This window comes from Mobula birostris, chromosome 9 (assembly GCF_030028105.1).
Source record: "Mobula birostris isolate sMobBir1 chromosome 9, sMobBir1.hap1, whole genome shotgun sequence".
NCBI classification, from domain to species: domain Eukaryota; kingdom Metazoa; phylum Chordata; class Chondrichthyes; order Myliobatiformes; family Myliobatidae; genus Mobula; species Mobula birostris.
Window position 1 is genome coordinate 142889864 of NC_092378.1, and position 24168 is coordinate 142914031.

At 41.4% G+C, this 24168-nt stretch overlaps 1 protein-coding gene across 4 annotated transcripts in view; it reads right to left on the reverse strand.

Moving 5' to 3' along the window:
- parn (poly(A)-specific ribonuclease (deadenylation nuclease)) overlaps positions 1 to 20120 on the reverse strand; it is a 159734-nt gene extending 139614 nt beyond the window's left edge. For 2 of the 4 annotated variants that reach the window (XM_072269022.1, XM_072269023.1), the window contains exons 1-7: positions 20010 to 20119; positions 16238 to 16315; positions 13792 to 13871; positions 12584 to 12651; positions 9006 to 9087; positions 1995 to 2055; positions 1504 to 1669 (exon numbers count right to left, since the gene is read on the reverse strand). In XM_072269022.1, the coding sequence (XP_072125123.1) occupies positions 1504 to 1669; positions 1995 to 2055; positions 9006 to 9087; positions 12584 to 12651; positions 13792 to 13871; positions 16238 to 16315; positions 20010 to 20028 (554 nt within the window). In that variant the 5' untranslated portion in view covers positions 20029 to 20119. Of the gene's footprint in view, positions 1 to 1503; positions 1670 to 1994; positions 2056 to 9005; positions 9088 to 12583; positions 12652 to 13791; positions 13872 to 16237; positions 16316 to 20009 lie in introns of all 4 variants that reach the window. The other 2 variants (XM_072269025.1, XM_072269024.1) reach the window with 2 other exon arrangements.
- Between the last annotated feature and the right edge of the window lie 4048 nt (positions 20121 to 24168).

Consider the following 24168-nt stretch of genomic DNA (forward strand, 5'->3'; position numbering starts at 1 on the left):
ATATGGCCCTTCTGGCTAAAGGGATCAGGGGGTATGGAGGGAAGGCTGGTACAGGGTTCTGAGTTGGATGATCAGCCATGATCGTATTGAATGGCGGTGCAGGCTTAAAGGGCCGAATGGCCTACTCCTGCACCTATTTTCTATGTTTCTATTAATGATTCCCAAATTTCCAATAAACATTTTGGTGCTGGAATTTTACCCAACTTTTATTTTTTTTAAAAATCCTTATCAGGGACTACGTAGTGAAGAAAACATCCATTGTTTAATATTAACAGCACTCTAAATCCCCACTAGGAATACTACAGAAAGGTCATAGAGAATTACATTAAAGTCAGGTAGAAACATGAGAAACTTGTGTAATTCAAATAAAACTAAAAATGCATGTTAGACATACAAAATGTAAAGAACATTCGTTTCTTCCAGAGAATTTGCAAATAAAAATTCTACAGATCATTAAATGATTAATAAACTAAACCTGGATTCTGAACCAGAATTTTAACTCTGAATAATAATAAATTCAAAAGACAAACTTTTAATACAGGCCAGATCTTGGCTTCAGTGATGAACAAATAGCTCATCCCTTGCCCGTGCCCATAAACGTCATAAAACAGTGAATCCTCTCATGGGATTAATGAATATACAAACTCCTCAAAAGTCATTAGTAGAGAATTTTCCAACATTGCATCTTCAATAAAAATACATCACTGTAAGTATAATCATACCCTACCACTAGAAAGCCAACCTCCTTGATGCAAATTTTGTTGGAATGCTCAGATCACTGATAAAGTGTCAATATTGAAGAAACCCAGGGAACAATGTAATCTTCCCAAATGTTAAAAGGGGATTGTGTTACATTACAGCTCTGGTCTCCCCTGGAGCAGAAAAAGACTATTCAGGGGCTGTGCCTGCATTGGCAGCTCAGGCTCAATAACATTACTTTATGCTGTGGACTATACTTCAGGCATACATTATTACAAAGGCAATGAATAATAGACATACACCTGACCCCAACAAGGAGTTAAAGTCCTCAGAAAAGAACGAAATGGTTGAAAACTGTTGGCTGATCTTAAAATGTGTATAATTATTTTATGCTCCCAAGAAGGTTTAGAAGTTTTGATTAAAATTCAATTGCTCATATATTTTTTCTGTTGCCTGGCCTACGCTTCAACTGTCTCTTACATACAAAAATACTCTGCATAACCCAACTCCAATAGATTTACTTGAAACCTCCTGGCCAATTTTTGACCCTGGAAGGTACTTCAAATATTGGTACCTCAAAAAGGATTTAAACATGAACGTCCTTTATCAGGATCTTCCGCTTCATACCACAGAAATTCATCATTCTACACTTGACATTTTTCCAGAATGGCGTATGGCAGGTGCCGGGCCCTGACTTTTTGTTCGTTGACAACAATTCAGAGGTAAAACTAGATTCAGTAGATAATTGGACAGGCTGCAGTTTAGTCAGGTGGAGAATCTCATATCACATTAAAATTCACTTACACAATTTTCTCAATAAAACTTCGATGTTCTTCTGGAACGACAACTGGCCCTTTAGTGGAGTTCGGTGACATGAAAGATGGCGTCCCTGTGCCATTAGATTGATGGTGTTTTTCTTCCAACTGCTCTCGAAGCTGCCTTTCCTCTTCCCGGTTTAAGTATGGGATCCCTGCAAATTTGAATTCCAGTAGACAACTGCTAAGAAAGATCAAAATTTTACCATGCCCTCCACAAATTCTCCAAGTAATTGACCAGTATTAAAACACATAAACTCAGAGCTTTCAAAGGCATCACATGAAATATACTGGGATATATATAAAACAGGATAATAATAGAGAAAAATTCTAAATACAAAACTTACTAACTATAGCAACCTGAAGTAACACTACTAGCAGAAAAATCCCTGCCTCTCTAATCTCCCAGATAGAGGAACTTCCTCTCTTATTTACTACAAAATGCAAGCATCATAATTTTCTTCAGAAATGATCACTCACCATCTCGGAAGACTTTATTGAAGTCAAATCCTTGATTTGCTAGAAAATCAATACTTGAACTCTAAAAGATAAAAAAAAAAGCACAAGGGCTGTGGTTTGCTGACACAGAATAGTTGATCCAAGATCTGATAAAGTATTAGACATTTTGTTCTGATCACTATCTACGCCACAACCAAGATCCTCAAAAAAAAATACAGTTCATTATCACATTGCAGGTTATGAAATCTACGTGTGCAAACTGGTTTCTATGGTTCCTACACTACAGTCCCAACAACATTTCAAGTCAAGTCAAGTTTATTGTCACTTAACTACATACTTATATACTGTCAAACGAAACAGCATTTCACCGAACCAGGGTGTAAAGCATAGTAGTACACATAACACACTATAATTTATGAAAGTAAGGATAAAATCTACAGATAAATAAAGTGTATATATTAACTATTGTAAAGGTGCAGAACAGGATTAACCAGTGACATTTCGAAGGTGATGCGGCAGGAAGTTCAGAATCCTAATGGGCTGAGGGAACAAACTGTTTCCCACCATGACCTTTCTTGTTTTTATTGCATTGGAGTCTCCTGCCTGATGGTAGAAAGATGCTGGATGGATGGGTGGGATCCTTAATGATACCAAGGGCCCTGCACACTGATAAATGTCCCCTGAAGTTCTTCATACATTTTAAAGCTATTCGGAACATTCAGAGGTGGCAGAAATATTAAAAGTTTTCAAGCACTTTTAGTAAGTATACACATTCTACAAAGATAATGAAATAATAAAACCAGATATCAGAGGCCATTTTCCTATTAATCAAATAATTGGAAGATTGACGACCATGGAAAGCTATATAGCAAGAAAGAGGAAAAGTGAAGTGAAATGGGATGAGGACAAAGTTAACTTCATTGCAACATACAAAATGCTTTAAATGGCTTGACAAGTGAAAATGCTGTTAGGGAGTCCAAGTGTCATACTCAGGATAAAAGACAGATGCACAGAAACATGTTTATTCAAAAGGCACTGAATGCTTTGTTCCAGATGATTGGACTTAATAGCCACACATTAATAAGGACAAATTGGACTTGAATGGAGTACAGCCTTAATTTACCAAAATGATACCCAGTTCCCAATAATTCAATCATGAGGGTTTAAACATGCTCTTCTGGTGTCCTTGGAATGTTCGGAGTTTAACTTCCAGTAAGATGGTAGTGTGCTCAGTCACAGCAGCCTCTCTGGGTCCAAACAAAGTTCAAAGTAAATTTATTATCAAAGTACACATATGTCATCATATATAGCCCCGAGTTCATTTTCTTGCAGGCATACTCAATAAATCCAATAATCAATTAAAGACTGCACCAACAGGGTGGACAACCGGTACACAAAAGCCAACACAAACTGCAAATACAACAACAAAGAAAAAGTAAATGAATAAATAAGCAATAAATCATGAGATGAAGAGTCCTTGAAAGCCAGTCAAGGACCAGTTCAGGTAAAGTTAAGTGAAGTTATCCCCTCTGGTTCAAGAGCCCAAAGATCAAGGGGTAATTATCTGTTCCTGAATCTAGTGGTGCCAGTCCTGAGGCTCCTGTACCATCTTCCTGGTGACAGAAGAAAGCATGATCTGAGAGGTGGGGGGTTCCTGATGAGGAATGCAGCTTTCCTGCATCAAAGCTCCATGTAGATGTGTTCAATAGTGGGGAGGGCCATGAAAGACTGGTCCGTATCCACTACTTTTAGCAGGATTTTATGTTCAAGATGTAATTGTTTGTCCTTTACATTTTTTTAAAATAATCACAAGACACTGCTAGGTGTTAAGAACCTCAAGTACCGCAGGTCTTCCCCACTATGGTGTTGCTCGATAGCAGTGGAGCTGGACCTGATACTTATTGTGTTGCCAACTGCTACAGACATCCAAGCAGAAAGGCACCAAATGCAGTGCATGGTCCAGTAATCAGTGCAAATGATTTGTCTTGAATGTGTTTCTTGTGATCGCAAGACCCTGGAGCTCATTGGTAACGTAGAATACTGCAAGTCTGGTTCACTGGCAAGACTGACAGCGGGTGAGCTGCGTGGCCTCGGTCGTTGCGCGGACCAGGACCTCTCGCCGTGGGGTTGCCTATTGTAGCTGCCCAGGAGAGGAGACACAGGAGACAGTGTGGCAGAGAGCAGAGGTTCAACGTGTGCGCTGGAAGTCTTTGCTGGCCCTGCCCTTGGTGCTGCCCTCCAGTGTTCACTTGGTGGAAGACAAGCTGGACTGCAGAGCGCTTGTTCTTGCAGAGACGTATCTCCAGGACAACACCCCATGCAACATCCCATCAATCTATAGGCCACGACACTCAGGGACTTAAGCCCTATTAGTTTTTTGTGATTGTATGTTTTACTGCTATCAAAATTATATATGCTCTATGTGCCTTGTACTGAGTGTGACAGTTGGTACCGTGTTTTATACCACGACCCCAGAAGAACGCTGTTTCATTTGGCTATATTCACGTGCATAGCTGAATGGCAATTCAACTTGAGCTTGACCAAAGTTTCCAAATTATAGTTCAGGCATGAAGTTCCCCATAACATATTACATATGCATGACAGTATTAAAGGCCAAGATCAGCAGTGGAGGCAAAGCCAGAATCAATGAAGGAAGTGGTAAGAGAGCATTTGGAAATAAAATGTAGGACTGGGTAAGGTCAACATGGAATTAGTGCTCTGTGACTGTATGTACTGTGTTTTGCGTCTTGACCCCAGAGGAATGATGTTTCGCTTAGCTGTATACATGTGTATGGTTGAATTACAACAAACTTGAACTGAACTAAATTATATAACAAAATATATAGAAGATTTATCCGGCAAATCAAGGAAAAATAATTATCCCACTCACAGAGCAGTAGGCCACAGAATTCAGTGCCTGAAAGGGTGTTTGAGGCAGTAGTCTTTAAAAAAAAATACTGGGAAGAGCATTTATGGGTCTCAATCTACATTGCCATAAACTGAGAGCTGGAACACTTAATTCTTTCACAAACGAGAAAAAAAAAATCTGCAAATGCTGGAAATCCAAAATGCTGGAGGAACTCAGCAGCCCAAGAATCTATGGAAAAGAGTGAACAGTCAATGTTGTGGGTCAGTTCTGATGAAAAAGGAGGACATTTCCTTCGTTCTGGAATGAAAAGCCTCATCCTGAGAGTAGTTGCGGTGGAGACGGAGGAACCGAGAGAAGGGGATGGTATTTTTACAAATAACAGGGTGGGAAGAAGTATTGTCCAAGGAGCTGCAAGAGTCTGCGGTGTTACGTACCCCTTAACGGGTGAAGAGAACCAGCAGAAATGGAACACACCTGGAGTCTGTTTTTGCAGTGTACTAACACTATTTTTATTAGTAACCACGCAATATAGTAATATAAAACTAGATAAGTCGAACAGGTTAGCAGAGTTTATGTATATGTAGGTGTGGAAATATAAAACCTAAACTTCTTCAAACTTAGGTGGTAATTGATACAGTCTTACCATGGTAGGTAAACAAAGTCAGTTCAGTTCGTGCTACTGAGTTGAGCAGAACTGAGGAGACAGAGGTGATTTGTTATCCACATAAGCCGATGCCATCGATTCTTCCCGTTGTCCTCCGAAACTTCCAAGTTAGCCAAACTTGACCAACTTAAGAACGCTATCTTCAAGTGATAATCTACCAACCCAGGCAAAGGTTAGGCACACGGGTAGACTCCACAGGGTCACTCTTTCACGCACTAATAATCACAGATCGATTCCTCTTAATCGACCCTCAGTCCCACCTGAGAATGTAGTGGTAATTTCACCACACCTTAGTGTGTCTGCATGTCCTTTTCTTCTGGGTGTCCTGTGAAACAAGCAACTACGCTGGTTTAAATACTGTTGTGCTGAACACCAGCTATCCATCATGTAGCTCCTTTTTCTCTCTCTCTCTCTCTCTCTCTCTGTAAGAACTCAGAAATTGGCAGTGTTTGAGTGGTCTTCGCCTCTCTGTCTATCTCTCTTTGTAACAAGCTGTTCGTGCTGTTTAGCTGCACACTCTCTCTCCCCTTTCTGGAGCAGCTCAAACAGTGTCCAAAAGTCAGTCTCATTCTCCTGGCATTTTAAAAGTGACAGTCCACAGAAAATATGAACCCTAGGGGTACATAACAGTGGGTTTATAATAGGTATCAGTAGATAAGCTGTCTCCAGAGACAGAGGCAGAGAGATTGAGAAAGGGGATCCTGCCACACTCACATTGGAGGAACAACACCCTGTATTCTGTCTGGGTAGCCTCCAACCTGATGGCATGAAGATTGACTTCTCCAACTTCTAGTAATGCCCCCCTCTCTTTTACCCCTTTTCTGTCTCTCATCTCATCTCCTTGCCTGCCCATCACCTCCCCCTGCTGCTCCTCCTCCCTTTTCTTTCTTCCATGGCCTTCTGTCCTCTACTATTAGATTCCCCTTCTCCAGCCCTGTATCTTTCACCAATCAACTTCCCAGCTCTTTACTTCATCTCTCCCCCTCCTGGTTTCACCTATCACCTTGTGTTTTCTCCCTCTCCTCCCCTTACCTTTTAAATCTATTCATCTTTTCTCTCCAGTCCTGCTGAAGGGTTTTGGCCCAAAACATCAACTGTACTCTTTTCCATAGATGCTGCCTGGCCTGCTGAGTTCCTCCAGCATTTGCTTTTATCACTTATCTTGTTCATAACTCTTTTCAGTTAGCTGAGTTGCAATGGGCTGAGTTGTTACAAATAATGTGAAACTTTATAACTCCACAACACTGCACTGCTGCTGCCATGATAACTTCACGAATAATGTCAGTGATTCTCCCAGAAGACCACAACCTGGTCGTGGTTTGGAGGCTTGTGTGCCTCAGTGACACACAAACTGTTGACTGGAGTCAAGGCATTGGTAGGGTCCCCATGCCAGACAAGCCAAAGGGTGGAGGCCAAACTAAGATCGGTCCACCATTACAATCCTGTCTGGTAAAACAAAACTGTTATGAAAACAGCAATGAAGGATCTTTCTATATGAGTTCAATGGTATTCCTGAGTCCTCATCAAGGACTTGCATGACTGACAGTGAAAATAGCAAGGAAGCTCCTGATATGATGAAGGAAGCCTTGAACACCACCAGAGATGTCTGACCTTTGCTGCCCTAAACTCCAGCAGCGTAACAGACAGTAACACACAACGTCAATGATAATAAACCCAGTGCTGATTCTGATATGAGAAAAGTGCAGTACCTTTAAATTAATAAACATGAGTCCAGGTAATTGCAACTTAAATACCATCTGTTTTGAGCTCAAGATTACTGATGTTGAATATTCAGCTTCATATTGAATCCAGGTGAGATATTCTAAAACCAATGAATTAGATCTACCCATACACCTATCCTATAAAATCCACTCAATCAAGAAGCGGACGGGAAAGATGGCAGCTCACTTGGTCACAGTGGTTTCTCTGGGTCCAACTAATGGTGCAATTGTTTGTCCTTAACGTCTTTCTTATGATTGCTGGTTATTAAGAACACTGAGTACTGCAGGTCTACCTCACTAACAAATTCCATAGCACAGGAGTGCTGCATGCCATGTCATCACCCGCGACAGTCATCCAGGGAAGAATGCGTTGGAATTGATGTGTGGAAACAGTGCATACTGCAGTCCGTGCTGCCTTGGGGGCTGGCCCCTCCCATTGGTGCTGCTCTCCAGTGTTCCCTTGGTGGAAAACTTTTTTTAGTTGAGCTGGATTGCGTTCGACTGTGGCTGCAGTACTGTGCGATGAGGAACTGCTGCGTACTTGTTCTTGCAGGAACATGGCTCCAAGACAACATCCCGCGCACCATCAATCTTCAAGCCAAGCCACTCAGGAACTTGCGCTAATATTTTTTGTGACTGCACGTGGCGTTGTAACTCTATGTGTTCTGTGCGACTGTATTTGTTGTGTTTTGCACCTTGACCCCAGAGGAACAGTTTTGTTTAACACGCACAGTGCGCTGCTGGAGCTCAGCAGGTCAGACAGCATCTATGGATGGGAATAAACGTTGACGCTTCAGTCCAAGACCTTTCATTTGGACTGGGAGATCCTTCATCATCACCCAGTCCTGATGAAAGGTCTTGACCTGAAATGTCCACTGTTTATTCCCATCCATAGATGTGGCCTGACGTGTTCAGCTCCTCCAGCACACTGTGCACGTTGCCCTACATTTCCAGCATCTGCAGAACCTCGTGTCTACTGTTTCATTTAATCTGTATACATGCGTATGACCGAACGACAGTTACCACCCAGAAACTGCCATTTCCCAAAGCCCCCTTCTGGAAAGCACTATTAATACAAAAGTTCATGCCATTTTAAAAACTTCTTCCCCCAGGCAATTAATCTGAACAACCATTTAGTTAGCCACCCCACCCCCACCATCTATTACCTTAGTCACTGCACTGGAAGCATTTTAAATCACTTTTTAAGAATGATGTTTTAATTGTAAATATATGCCGGTATTAATGTATTTATGCACATTTTATTCCATATCTATACTTCTAACTTTATTTTTATATAGTTCTTTATTCTGTATGATTGTTGCCTTTTTTGTTGCATGTCACACCAATACACCACAGTAATTTCCAAATACATGTAAACATATATGGTGAATAAAGTCGATCTTTGATCATTCACAGTACATTGCTGTTATTAGCACGCTACTTTATCCAATGTCAATTCCCATTCAAAGTAAACAGTTGCAATTTTGGTTCTTTGGAATAGTCTCAAATTTCTATTAAAAGGATTTGATAATGACTTTTTTTTTCCCAAAAAGATGTTTGTTCCATTGAATATTTGGAGATGAAGGGTAGAAATGTTATTGAATAAAGAAGAAAACCAAAAATTCCCATCACTCATAACTTGATACATTTATGTTATGGATAATTTGGCACACAATGACCCAAAGCTTTGGCAAGTAAGCCACCTCAATGAGCCCTCAAGTACAACGAACTTTATCTTAGTAACATTAACATTTCATCAAATGATTTTTTTTTTTTACCTGGCAAACAAACTTAACATCAGGTGAATTTCTAGAAAGTGGCTTTGGAAACACGTAGAAGTTAAATGTCTTCATTATGTGCCTATCAATCAAAAAAGATAGGAATAAAAACATTGTGTTTAGAACTTCAAAAATTAACCTTGTAGGGTGAAGTTACTGGTACTACTGACTTATTACAGCCCTGTGGCAATTTGGGAAATGCAAAAGAATACAAGCAAGCTTAACACAACCGGCCCTCACAATTCAACTTCTTAGGCCTTTAGCAAGCTTCAAGAGAACCTGCACTGTGCACCCATTCTTTCTCTTGATGAGAGGTCCTCATAAAAGGCACAAAACCCAGCCCATAAAACCATAAGAAGCAGAATTAGGCCACTTGGCCCATCAGGTATTCTCCACAATTCTATTATGGCTTATTTATTTTCCTTCTCAACCTCATTCCCCCGCCTTCTCGCTGTAACCTTCCATGCACTTACTAATTAAGAACCTATCAATCTCCACTTTAAGTATACTCAATGACTTGGCCTTCATAGTTATTTGTGGTAATGATTCACTACCATCTGGCTACAGAAGTCTCACACTTGTTTCCCCAAATTACAATTCACAGAGCAATTTTGTAACCCTTCAAACTGTGCCCCCATTACAATACTCAAATGTCCTTCCTGCAATCTTTAGGTCACTTTATTATTTGTACCATCAGAATGATCGTCCCCACTAAAGAGCAATTTCTGTTTTTACAACTGTTCCTTTTAATCCACTAATCACTTAAACTCCAGTGACAATGAATTCATTCACTCCCTTAAAATAGTAAAAGCTTACCCAAAAGCTCAGAAGTGGAAATCAATTTCAACCACTCTAAGTTAAAAATATGAAGATTATGACCCTTTAATGTGCAGAAAAAAATCTAATAGCATATCATGTCAGACTCTGACAACACCAAATACAACAGCGAAAGAATTATGAATTCATTCAGCCAGGGGACTTGGGTTTGATGAATAGTTTAAGGCCAAGCAAGCAGGAGATCGACTGGCATGGAATCACACCTGAAACATCAACCAGTTCTGTTCAGACAATGCAAGGACGGACAGTCAGTGCAGATCTCCTGTGGCTATTCCCCTCAGCAACAAATGTACCCCTTTGAAGACTCTGGTATAACAGCAGGGGCCAGGCTGGTAGCACCAAAACCAACTCTGTGGCTGAGCAGATAAGGGAGGAGTCAGGAACTGCTGTAGGGGCCTCAATACTTAGGGGTCAGACATGGAATTCTGCAACCGCAAAAGTGACAAGATGGTGTGTTGCTTCCCAATTTCCAGAGACAAGGCCGTCTTGTAGTGGCTGCAGAACATTCTTAAGGGTGAGGGCAAGCAGCCAAAGATCAGGGTGCATGTTGGTACCAATGACATTGGTATAAAGAAGGATGATATCTTGTGTAGTGAATTTAGGGAGTCAGGAGAGAATCTAAAAAGCAGGACCCCATTGGTAGTAATCTCCAGATTATTCCCAGTGTCACATGCCAGTGAGGATAGAAATGGGATGGCTCTGATGAATGAAGCAGGGATTGAAGTGCTTGGATCATTGGGAACTCTTTGGGGGTAGGGTTGACCTGTACAAGAGATGGGCTATACCTGAACTAGAGGAGAACAAGTACCTTGGCCAGGGATACTCAGGAGGGTTTAAACTAGAGTGGCTGGACAGGGGTGAGGTGGGGATTTAGTTATCATGAGAGACAGGAGCACAGTAAAGGAGAGTAAAGACTATTGTTTCATCTCAACGTTAAAAAAAACTTAACAGGCAAGGTAGATAAACTCAGGGCATTGATTGGTTCTGAGGACTAGGATATCATAACCTTATCAGAAAGGTGGCTGAGCCAAGGGCAGGACTGGCAGCTCAATGTTTCAGGATACATGGGCTACAAGTGCAAAACAAAGAGGAAGGAGAGTTGCCTACTTGATGAAAGGCAACAGGAGAATATTCTTGGGAGATTCCCAGTAGTCAGCAGGAATTGAAGCAGCAAAATAAGTGGCATTGCGTTGTACCTTCTACACAAAACCCATCCTCCACCAAATCAAAGTGGTAATTTCAATAGTACTTGTTAAATTAACTTTTATGATGTGCCTACAAACATGGAAACTCAAATCTACCCAACTTCTTCCTGTGACAATCTTTGGCTTACTACTTTTGTTGACCTCCTTTGTCGGAGTTGACCATGGATGTTGTGTCCTAGGTGTCAAAGTCGATACGCAAGCCAGGGCAGTATGATAAGAGTAAACTGTTGCCCATGTAGCAAGCTCCCCCTCTCCATGCAGCGGATGAATCCAAAGGAATGGCAGAGACAAAGACAGTTTGGCATCAGCAGCGCCGCAGGAATTGCCAGTCAATGCACAACTGCCTTTAGGACTCCAGCCCCAGATTTTTCCCTTTACCTCAGTCTTGTCCATGAATGGGCATAGTCGCACGGCAGCAGAGGTTTGGAATCAGAGTTTCTCTTCCCCTAGATGAGCTGTCAATCCCTGCTGATGAGCCCTGCCTGCCCAGATTGTCTAAAGGCTGATTTATACTTGTGCGTTGGTGTGACTGCGTTGCTCTGCAATTCGGGCACGTACACGCATGTGCACGTCACGTATTCGCTCATCACGCATGCGCACACACCTGCCCGTGCAAGGCTTTATGGTCATGGTAGTCTTTCTCAGGGTAAACAAGTTTAAAGCGAGCGTCTTTTATCGTGAAAGCAAAATGTGTCCTCCATAATTTCAGAGGTCTATAAAGCTTTATGGAAAGCATTGCAGCCAGAGTTCCTTCCCTGCCCTTCAGTCACCCAATGGGAAGCTATTGCAGCGTAGGAGGAAATGCGATGCTACCAAGCGGACCAATCACAGTTGCGGTCTGCGTTGCCGCAATGCGTAGTTACATTTTGGGAGAGCTGTGCGTCAGGCTACGGCGTAGGGATCCGCGTAGGCACTGCGTAGGGTTCGCGGCTACGCAGTACCTACGGCGTTGATTTGACGTACAAGTATAAATCAGCCTTTACTTGCAACGCTGGTATCTTTTTGCTCATTTAGTAACTGCCTGTTATAATCTCATGTGAACCTTAAGTTGTTGCACATTTCCCTCTGCTGCTTTCCATATACTTATATAATTGTCTTTGAATTTTAACAGCCATTGTGCATTTTCCTCCTCCATATGGCTTTCTGGAACTTCTTATTTTGTATCGCTTGGCCTCCTATGGCTCTCCTTATCCAATAAGCTGCCATTTCCTTTTTAGCCTGACACACTTATTCATCCTCATTTTCTGACAATGGCTTTTAAACACAAGCAGGCACTGGCACAGTAGGTGTTTATGCCGTTAGTGTAATTATCAGGTGTAGAGAAAGAATTCATGAGACACATCCTCCATGTCAAAATATCATTGTTAAGATCACACGAAAAACGTACAAATGAATAATTATCCTTGTTAGATATCTTGAGAACTAAAGAAGCCCATAAGCTGTACGCCAACATTACAATGCAATTCGAGGAAGGCAAGATTATTGACGGAAAGTTAATTTTCATTAGAATTGAAGACGTGTGTGAAATGAACAAACCTGCTCTCCGCAGAGTCATACTTAAATGTGCAAAGACCAAACTGAAACAGCAGGAAGTCCATGGAATGCTGTAGAAAGATAAGCAGGGAAAAGTAGCAGTACATGTTATAGGGACAATTTAAGGACACCAAATTGAAGTTTGCCAATACGAGTTAACATTCTAATTTCTTCCACACCACCCCCTACATTTTCATCTTCCACTCAGATCCGGAATAACCTGTCATCAGAGTTCTGTCTCATTCTCCAAGGCCCATCTCAATAAATTCCTCAGCAAACATAACCCTGAGCTCTTCTTCCACAACACACATTTAAAAAATTACCTGTGTGTACACCTATGCACAGTAGCGTAGTGATTAGAACAACACCTTACAGTACCAGCAACCCTAGTACAATTACCGCTACTGCCTGTAAGGAGTTTGTACGTTCTCCCTGTGATCGCGTGGGCTTCCTCCAGATGCTCCGGTTTCCTCCCACAGTCCAAAAATTGGTCAGCTAATTGGTCATTGTAAATTGTTCTAGGGTTAATTCTGTGGATTGCTGGGTGGCGTGGCTCAAAGAGCTGCACTGTACATCAATAAATAAACAAATAGCTTGTAGAGTTTGCAGCTTAGGTTCAAAAGCAAAATTAGAGTGACACACAAAAGGTTGGAAGGACCTCAGCAAGTCACACGGCATCACCTTGTGGAATGAACAGTCAACATTTTGGACTCAGACCCTTCAACAGAATTTGTTGGAAGATCAGGTCTGGTGAAGGCCTGGGCCCAGAACATTGACTGCCTTGCTGAGCTCCTCTGGCATTGTGTGTGTGTTGCTCAGGTTTCCAGCATCAGTAGAATCACTTGTGTTTATAACGCGAATTAGGCTGTGCAGACATATACGAGTGTCAAAGAGCCTCCTTCAGTATAATTTATAGACAATACGAGTCATCTCAGTGTCCTGCCAATAACTTAATCAACATCACCAGAAATAGTTTAGTACTTCATTATCACGTTGCTGAATGTGGGAGTTTTTATGTGCAAATTGACCATCATATTTCCTACAAATTGGCTATGCTTCAGGAGCTCATAATGTACTTCTAAAGTTATATGGCAAGATTAGATGAGGCACCAGATGTATCTTGAATATAAAGTTTGACTCAAACAACTCTAATTAGGTGAACTGCAAAAAGGGAAGGCAGACAAGAGGGAGCAAGATGGTTCTCTATTTACCTTTTTCAGCTTTTGATATCTTTCTTCTGGTGTGTCTAAGCCATTTGTTAGGGTGCTGACTGAAGGTCCATCACTTATCCCTACACACAAAAAAAAGACACAGCAGTTTTCAATAACTACTATAATAGCCATTGTTGTATATGCATGCTTTGGAATGTTGGCCTTTATTAATCAGAGCATTGAGTATAAGAGTTGGGATGTAATGTTGAAATTGTATAAGGCATTGGTAAGGCCAAATTTGGAGTATTGTGTACAGTTCTGGTCAGCGAATTATAGGAAAGATGTCAATAAAATTGAGAGAGTACAGAGGAGGTTTACTACAATGCTGCCTGGGTTTCATCTCCTAAGTTACAGAGAAAGGTTAAACAAGTTATTCTTTGGAGCGTAGAAGGTTGAGGGGGGACTTGATAGAGGTGTTTAAAACTATGAGGGGGATTGATAGAGTTGACGTGGATAGGCTTTTTCCATTGAGAATGGGGGAGATTGAAACAAGAGGACATGAGTTGAGAGTTAAAGGGCAAAAGTTTAGGGGTAACATGAGGGGGAACTTCTTTACTCAGAGAGTGGTAGCTGTGTGGAACGAGCTTCCAGCAGAAGTGGTTGAGGCAGGTTCGATGTTGTCGTTTAAAGTTAAATTGGGTAGATATATGGACAGGAAAAGAACAGAGGGTTATGGGCTGAGTGCAGGTCGGTGGGACTAGGTGAGATTAAGAGTTCGGCACGGACTAGAAGGGCCGAGATGGCCTCTTTCCGTGCTGTAATTGTTATATGGTTATATGTACGTGTATTCAAAAAAATCCCATGATCTTTCCACTTCATAAAGTCATGCACTACATTGGGATACATGCTTAAAATACAGCAATGATACATGAAATACAGCAAAAACTAAACCAGAATTCGACACATTATCCCGAGCGGAAACTGAAGGCTTTTTGTAATTGTTCACAACCCAGTTTACTGGTCCGTGATTGCAGATATTACCAAAGAGTTCAGAGCTTCTTCTTGGCATTTACATGTAACACATATCCACACCTATCCTATTCCTCTGATCCATGACCCAGATGAATCCCAGATTAATTTTCGAAGCTTAAGCGTGTAACAGCAGTGCGTTCCGTAGCCGGTGCACACCGTAACCAGGGAGAATCAGTGGTGGGAGTAATGTACGATTAGCAAGTCAGATGCAGGGCCAAGTCTAGCAAACAAAGCAAAAGCTGTACAACAAACTCTTCCTAGACAACTGCATGGATAACTGAGCAAGCATAGGATTGATGAGTTAACTTTGTCTTCAAGTACAGTGGGAAACAGGATACATATATCTCACAACAGTCAAATCAAGGAGTTAAGAAAGGCATGGGTGACCATATCAGCAAATGAAGCGAGGAAGGGTAGCAAAAGTAGTCTTGTACGTGTGAAGAGTCTAGTTTTTCAATGATTCTATTGTATTTCTTTGTCTGCCGCTGTCTGTATGGAGTTTGTACGTTCTCCCTGTGACCGTGGGGGTTTCCTCCCCCACTGTTCAAAGGCGTACTAGGTTGCTATGGTCAAATCGGGGTTTGTTAGGCAGCATGGCATGAACAGCCAGAAGGACCTGTATCGCAATAAATAAAATAAATACTGCAAACGGGTTCAGGAAAATTAATCACAGGGAAGTGTGTGGTGTCATATACATACTCTAATAATAAATTTACTTTGGACTTTGAATGATTCTGAGGTGAAAAAAAGCAAGAGGGAATATATGGTCAGCAGACTGTATCAATTAGGTGTGACAGCAAAGTTGTGAACAGCCTGTAACAGATGACAAAGTTCGTGGTAGGAGTTGAAATAAATGGTTTTGGTCTTCCAGTTTCATCTGGAAGAAATGTTTCGCTCATCCTGCACTTGCTGTCAGATAACGATAAAGTTGGTGAAGGGTAAGATGGTGAGGTGGAGCAGGATTTCATTTGGGTATGTTTGGAAAATTACATTAGGTTTTCAGATGATGACAACTGACAGAGGAAACGGGGGCTCGGACAAGGTTAAACCTTGGTGAACAAAGAAATGGTGTAACATTGGGAAGAAAGTAGGAAGAGTGCTCCATATCTCTCCTCCAATCTTTACCTCCTTGTAAGCGCTGTTGGCTACAAGTACATTATGAGGAATGATAGTTTCCTGATGACTCAGGGCATGAAAGGATATGGCAAGGCGGCAGGTGTACGGAGTTGAGTGGGATCCGGGATCATCCACGGTGGAATGGCAGGGCAAACTCGATGGGCTGAATGGCCTAATTCTGCTCCGCTGTCTTATGGTCTTAGAAGAGAAACTGGACTTTTTGTTCCAGGCATCCAAGATGCCCATCTACCCAATAATCCTATTTTCCAACCGTAAGCCCATATCCCTCAATGCCTTTTTGTTCAAGCATATTGACGGCTTCAATCTGACATATCAGAAAAATGATGTGAACCAGTACCTGAAAATTCCCCATCAATAGCCAGGAAATCCGCTTCTTCAATGGCTTCATATATTAGGCTTAGGCGCTCTTTAAAATCTAGCAAACAAAAAAAAAAGACAAATGAACAGCATTACATTGTGTTTGCAGCATAGAAGCCAGATAACCCATCTAGTCAGACACCTTTTCATTATAACTTCAGTGTCAACTATCCTCAATTCTTCTTCCAGATGCAAAACCACTTTGAAAACTACCTATTCAGATATATTTTCACATTTAGTGTTAACAATTTATTTTCAAGATGCAATGCACTATTCTTTAATAATCAAGATGACAGAACACCCAAGAAGAGTTTTTATAAATTCTATCCCATATTTCGAGAGACTTTGAACTTTTTTTTAACCGTGCCCATGGCCTGTTCTTCATCAAGTTACAGTATTGCTTGCACTGTTGTAATTATATGTTATAATTATGTGGTTTTTGTCAGTTTTTCAGTCTTGGTCTGTCTTGTGTTTCTGTGATATCACACTGGAGAAACATTGTATCATTTCTTAATGCATGCATTACTAAATGACAATAAAAGAGGACTGTGTGTCCTCATAATCTAATCTAATCTAGTATTTTACTTGAACATAAAAAATGAAAAAAATCTAAAAGCCATTGTTTTTATTCTTCAAAGTACAATTAACAACACTGCCGGTACTATTTTCAAAGTCATCAATACTTATTATGTTAGATGGAATTATATACAAATCTTAACAGCATAATCAGAATTTAGACCATAGATATAAGAGAAGTAGGCCATTTGGCCCATCGAGTCTGCTTCACTATATCACGGGTGATTCATTACACTTTCAGCCCCAGTCTCCTGCTTTCTCCCCATATCCCTTCATGCCCTGACTAATCAAGAATGTATTAACGTCTGCCTTAAATATACCCAATGACTTGGCCTCCACAGCCGCCTGTGGCCACACTGTGGCTAAAAAAAAATTCCTCATCTCCATTCTAAATGTTCATCCCTCTATTCTGAGGCTATGTCCTCTGGTCTCATACTCCCTCATCATAGGAACCATCCTCTTCACATCCACTATCAAGGCCTTTCAACATTCAATAGGTTTCAATGAGACTCCCCCCGCACCCCCATTCTTCTGAATTCCAGTGAAAACAGCCTCATAGGATAACTTTTCCACTCCCGGAAACATTCTTGTGAATTTCCTGAGCCCTCTCCAATGTCAACATGTTCTTTCTTAGATAAGGGACACAAATCCACTCACATACCCCAAGCAAGGCCATACCAGTGCCTTAAAAAGCCTCAACATTACCTCCTTGCTTTTATATTCTAGTCCTCTTGAAATAAACACCAACATCGCATTTGCCCTCCTCATTGTTGACTCAACCTGCAAATTAACCTTTAGGGAATCCTGCACGAGGACTCTCAAGCCCTTCTGCACCTCAGATTTCGAACATTTTCTCCATTTAGAAAACAGTCGATGCTTTTATTCCTTCTACCAATGTGTACGACCATACACTTCACAACACTGTATTCCATCTGCCCACTCTCCTAATCTAAGTCCTTCTGCAGACTGTTTCCTCAACACTACCTGCCCTTCCACCCACCTTCATATCATTCACAAACTTGGCCACAAGGTCATCAATTCCTTCATCCAAATCATTGGTCTATAACGTAAAAAGAACTAGTCCCAACACCGACCCCTGTGGAACAGCAATAGTCACCGGCAGCCAACCAGAAAAGGCTTCCTTTGTTTCCACTCTTTGCCTTCAGCCAATTAGCTTTATCCATGCTCGTATCTTTCCTGGAATGCCATGGAGTCTTAACTTGTTAAGCAGCCCATACAGTTAATTTAAATCAGAAGGAACAAGAAAACTACTAATGCAGGGCAGAAAGAATATTATAACTATGGATAATGAATGCCAAATTAATTTTCTGTCATCTTGGTTTTAACAATTTAAATAAAGCAGAGCCCTGAAAACTAAACTTTTTTTAAAAATGGCAAGAATTTGATGTTTTTTAAGACATGTTGTGGATAACTAAGCTTGAAACAAACATGCATATCCCACTTGCCCATTTTTACCATAATGTTATTTTTCAGGAAGTTAGAATATTAGGAAGCTTTTGACAAGAACAGGCTATTCAGCCCAAAAAAGCTTGCCAAATTCCTATTCACACGGTGTGTGAATAATAACTATTGAGTTTAGATTTGAAAGTCTGAAAGGTGCTACTCTCAACTAAACAACTAGAGAGTTTGTTCCATGTGTCCACAACTCACTGTGTAATGAAATGCTTCCTGATATTGTTCAATATTGAGACATTACTGGACATTTGAGCATCCTGCCTGTTCTCTCATGCAGGGCCTGATGTTATTTACTTTTATCTTGCACCTAGTCTCATTTCTTCTTGCTTAAAAGTTTCCTTGCAAATATGAATCTGAACATAAAATAAACACAGTGAAGAGGAAACAAAACCTATTCATAAAACCTTGCTGGACCAGCTTAGGCTGTAATAAAACCAAAAAAAGAAACCACTCCTGTTAAATTACCCAAAATATTTTAGTTACGGTTACTGAATCAATAAAACTCACTTCAGTAGATTTTAAGATTTAGTCATAGTAGTCATAGTCATACTTTATTAATCCCAAGGGAAACTGGTTTTCGTTTCAGGGATTTCAGGGAAGCACTGACCCCCCAGTGAAATTCTGGGGTAAGAGTGCGAAGTCAAAAGCTCAGTTAATTGTCACATGCACAATCTTAAATATCAATGCAATAAAAATGTAGTAACATTACAGGCACACAATATTCACACTACATAAACAGCACACAACACGAAAGCGCACAATTAAAACAAAAATGTCCACTGCAGTACAATGTGTACAGTGTTGTTTTACTTAGGCAAGTATATTACACTTAAAATATTTCAAAAAGCAATGACTGAAACAGCTCATTGGTGAAGCACCTTATTTTAAAGTGAGGGCACGGTTGACCAGATCACCAGGTAGAGGGAGGGAGGGAGGCTTTAAATCTGGAATAACAAACTAACTGCTGGAGGAACTCAGTAGGTCGAGCAGCATCTGTGGGGTGGGGGGAGCGAGAAGGAAACGGTGGACAGATCGGGTCGAACCCCTGCATCAAGGAGACGTGCTGAGACACAATAGAGACCTCAGATAGGGGAAATCTGAATAGATGCTGAGTTCCTTCAGCATTTTGTGTCGTCTTACTCGGGACTCGTGCTTAGAACCTGCTTTAAGGAGTGGGTGTCTTGTGTAACGGGAAAGCTTCAGTGCAACCTGAAGGGACCCATGATGGTGGTGACATTTAACGAAGGAATGCCATGTTCTTCTTGCACAACGTGGTGCCAAGAAGGTTTGCCTGGGGAACAAGAGGGGTGTGTCACTGGTGCCCGAGGAGAGGGGACGACAGGTGCCAGGAGGGTTTGACCAGTGCACTGGAAGGGAGCGATGGCTGGGTCCTCTGAGGGTTTAACTTGTCCCCGAGGACGGGGGAGGGGAGCGACCGATTAGATGAAGGTTTTACAGGTGCCCGAGGAATGGGTGGGGGGGAGAAGACCGGTACCCGAGGAGAAGGACGAGGGAAGGTGGGAGTGACCGGTGTCCGAGGATAGACGGGGTGCAGACCGGTGTCCAATGGCCGGGGTACCGCAAGGTTTCGGTTCCCCTGGGCGCCGAGGCCTGCGGATGGGTTCCGTGATCTTCTCCATTCCCACCGCCAGTCTGCCGTCGCCCCCAGGGCCTCAGCGCCGGCACTCTCTCGCACTTACTCTGCCGGGTGATCTCCATGGCCGCGGTAGAAAATAAAACCGCCCCGGTAGCCCAAGCACAGGAACAGCGCCAACCACCTTCGCACCTTGCCCTTTAACCTTCGTCTCTGTCGTCGCTTCCGGCGAACACAACAACACGTGGTCGTTGTCACTTTGGTGAAACTGGGAGTCCTCCACCCTGGTTCTTTCTTCCCTACGGATGCTGCTGGTCTGGTCAACATTTGCAGCAATCTTAAACCTATAACCTTTTGAGTCAGAGCTGATAATACCAACAGCTGGATCAAGTTCAAGTCTAATTGTCATTCAACCATACTCAGGAATACAGTCAGACAAAACAGTGTTTCCTTGGGGCCAAGGTGCAGTACACAGTATATATAGCACATATAATTCAGAAAGCACACATATACAAAAATATTTTTTTAATATATAGTACAAGTCCCTAAGTGTCATGACCTACAGATCTGTGGTCCGTGGATGTTATACACTGCATGGTGCTGCTGTCGCAAAACAACAGATTTCATGATATGCACCAGTGATATTAAACCTGATTCTGATTCCAGTTCACTCTTACCACTTCTCTTGAGTCTCAGCCTCCCAAGTCCAGGCAACATCCTGTTAAATCTTTTTACTGAACTCTTTCTAAATTAGTAAGATCTTTCCTATAACAGGGTCACCAAATATTCTGAAAACATGTTGGCGATCTCTCAGCAACTTGATGCAGCCAAATGATGTCCTTGATGAATGTTACCTTGACTTGATTCTACAGTCACCTTTTAGCCCAGCCTTGCTGTCATTTCTGACTAACAAAACATAGTTCTTAAACAAGAGAAAATATGCTGCACAGACATAGTTCTTACTGTGTGTCAACTTCAAGAGCAATGAACAAAATACACTCAGTGGCCACTGTATTAGGCACATTTGTGTACTTGCTCTTTAATGTAAATATCTTATCAGCTGATCATGTGACAGCAACTCAATGCATAAAAGCATGCACACATGGTCAAGAAATTCAGTTGTTGTTCAGACCAAACGTCAGAATGGGGAAGAAATGTGATCTAAGTGACTTTGACCATGGAATTATTGTTGGTGACGGATGCGGTGCTTTCAGTATCTCAGAAAATGTTGATCTCCTGGGATTTTCATACACAGCGGTCTCTAGAATAGTGCAAAGTAATAAAAGAAAACAGTGAGTGGCAATTTTGTGGGCAAGAGATATCAGAGGAGAATGGCCAGACTGACTCAAGCTGACTGGAAGGCAACAGTAACTCAGATAACCATGAGTTACAACAGTGGTGTGCAGAAGAGCATCTCTGAACACAGAAGATGTCAAACCTCGAAGAGGATGGGCTACAACAGCGGAAGACCATACACATACACTTAGTGGCCAGTTATTAGGTACAGGAGGTAACTAATAAAGTGACCACTGAGTGTATACATACGCACCTTTTTACAACTTTGCTAAAGCTTTTGACTCTGTTAACTGGAACAATGGCACACTCCTCAGATTCAGCTGACTACAGAAATACATGTCCATCCTCGGATTATTCATGATCTCACGCAAAACATGGACCAGGTCTATAACAGAGTCAAACTCAGTACAGCTGAGGATTTAACATTTTCATCCATTTCCCCACGATGCTGCACTTCACAGCTGACTCCCTCAGCTTAGAATTTAGTACTCAAGTCTTTGGAGAGGCATCTTCGGAAAGAGCTGCAGAAAGTTGGAAATTACCATTTCCATCATGGGCCCCACCCTCCCCAGCATCCAGGACATCTTCAAAAGGTGGCATCCATTATTACTACCATCAAAGAGTAGGTACAGGAGCCTGAAGACTCACACTCAATATTTCAGGAACAGCTTCTTCCCCTCTGACAACAGATTTCTGATTGGAAAATAAACCTATGAACACTACCTCAGTATTTTACCTCTATTTTTGCACTACATATTTAATTTAATTTTTAATATATATTTCTTATTGTAATTTAGACCTTTTTTATTATTATGTCTTGCAATGTACTGCTTCCACAAGACAACAAATGACAGGATAGTCCTGCCAAAGGGTTTCGGCCCAAAACGTCGACTGTACTGGATGCTGCCCGGCCTGCTGAGCTCCTCCAGCATTTTGTGTGTGCTGCTTGGATTTCCAGCATCTGTAGATTTTCTCTTGTTTGTGGCTTTGATATTAAACCCGAGTCTAACTGTGCCACAAACTCGATGCAAAAAAGTGCCATTTTTCATTGCCTTCAAAAGTTAGTGTTCCATGTCGCAGACCATTAAACATGACAGTACAGTTACAGCGATGCTGTGCCAACCTTTGAACCTACTGTGAGGTCAATCTAACCCTTCCCTCCACCATAGCCCTCCATTTTTCTATCATCCACGAGCCTATCTAAGAGTCTCCTAAATGCCTCTATTGTAGTGATTCCCAATGGAAGTAATTACCTGTCCTAAGGGGGCATTCAACATTCTTTGGGGGCGCGGTAAACAGCACCCTAGCTTGAGGCACGAGACTTGGCCAACCGTTAGTAGAGCAGACACTTTCAAAAAAAAAGGATGGGGCACTAGAACACAGGAAGAATCATAGCTCTGCAGGCAGTGAGCACTCGTCATCATGACGTGTCTGAAACTCGGCAATCTCACCCAACCTCACCAACCAAACAGACATTATTGGGGATGCATAAATTAGCAACCAGGGTGCCCAACAGTTTCCCTTGACTCGTGGCACAGAACGAGTTCATGCAATTTAACAGCTGGTAAGTCAACTACAACCTCTCAACTTCCTCTACAGATCTACAGGAAACAGGTCACACAACGATACAGCACTGACCAGAACCAAATGGTGAAATAGATCCAATTAGTGAAGCTGCTGACCCAATGATTCCTCTTGAGGTGTTCAAAGTGACCTCGGTTTCATATGTGTGGTCAAGATTTGGTCAATCATGCTAATTGGAATAGTGTAAAAGTTGCTTGCTGAACACCATCTCCATCCCGACTAACATTCAGATTCCAATCTGAATCCTTGTCAATGTAATTTTTGCTGTTGTGATTATCTTCATCTTCGCCTCGCTGTTCCTTTGCACGCTGCTACCATCATTCCATCAATGTCAACTTGCTGCCGTCATCAACATCCGATAGGCATTCCCAGTCTGTGTTCATTTTTTATTTTAACTTAGCCCCATTAATGATGGATAAATACATACTGCACAATCTCTATGTGCCTGATGGTGGTGAAGCCTTGAATTCAAATCCTGCTAAGAAACAGAAACTACAGAAAATGCGTCAATACAATGTTACACACCTGGAATTTGGTTTTATTGTGTTCCCATCAGATCAGTGACGCCCCATGTGTCTTATTTGTAATACTGTATTGTCTAATGAAGCCATGAAACCATCAAGATTGAAGGGTCACTTCCATAAAAGGCAGCCTGAAAAGGTTGTTTATGATATTACTCCATTCCAGAAGATGAAAGAAATACTTGAAAAGTTTTCACACTCGAGTCATTTACCAAGAAAGCTAAAAAATGACCTTGACCTTGATCTCATTGCTTCTAATACCATTTCCAAAATGATAGCAATGTGTGGAAAATCTCATACAATTGGCGAAAGATTAATAATGCTTGCTGTATCAGAAGTGCTCACCACTGTTCTCGAAATGGAGACCAGTATTTTAAAATCAATTCCTCTATATAATAACTCTGTAGCTGGTCGTATTGACAAAATGAGTGAAGATATTGAGTATCAGCTATGCACAGAGTTATTAAAAACAGAATTTGTGATACAACTGGATGAGTCAACTGTACAAGACAATGGGGTGTTGTTAATGGTATATGTACAGTTTATCAAAAATGGAAAAGTTTATGAAGGGATTCTCTTTTGTAAAAAGTTAAAAACAAATATCAACGGAGAATCAATCTACGAAGAGCTCAAAATGTATATTGAGAATAAAAGTATTCCAATTAGGAAAATGATTTCTTGTGCAACAGATGGAGCACCAGATATATGACAGGTCACCATGCTGATTTAGTGGCATTTATGAAAAAGAAATACCAAGTCTACTTGCAATCCATTGTGTAATTCATCATCACAACCAAAAAATCCTCAGCCAGTGACTTTTTTCAAGCATGACTCTTGTAATATCTACTATCAACAAAATTAAAG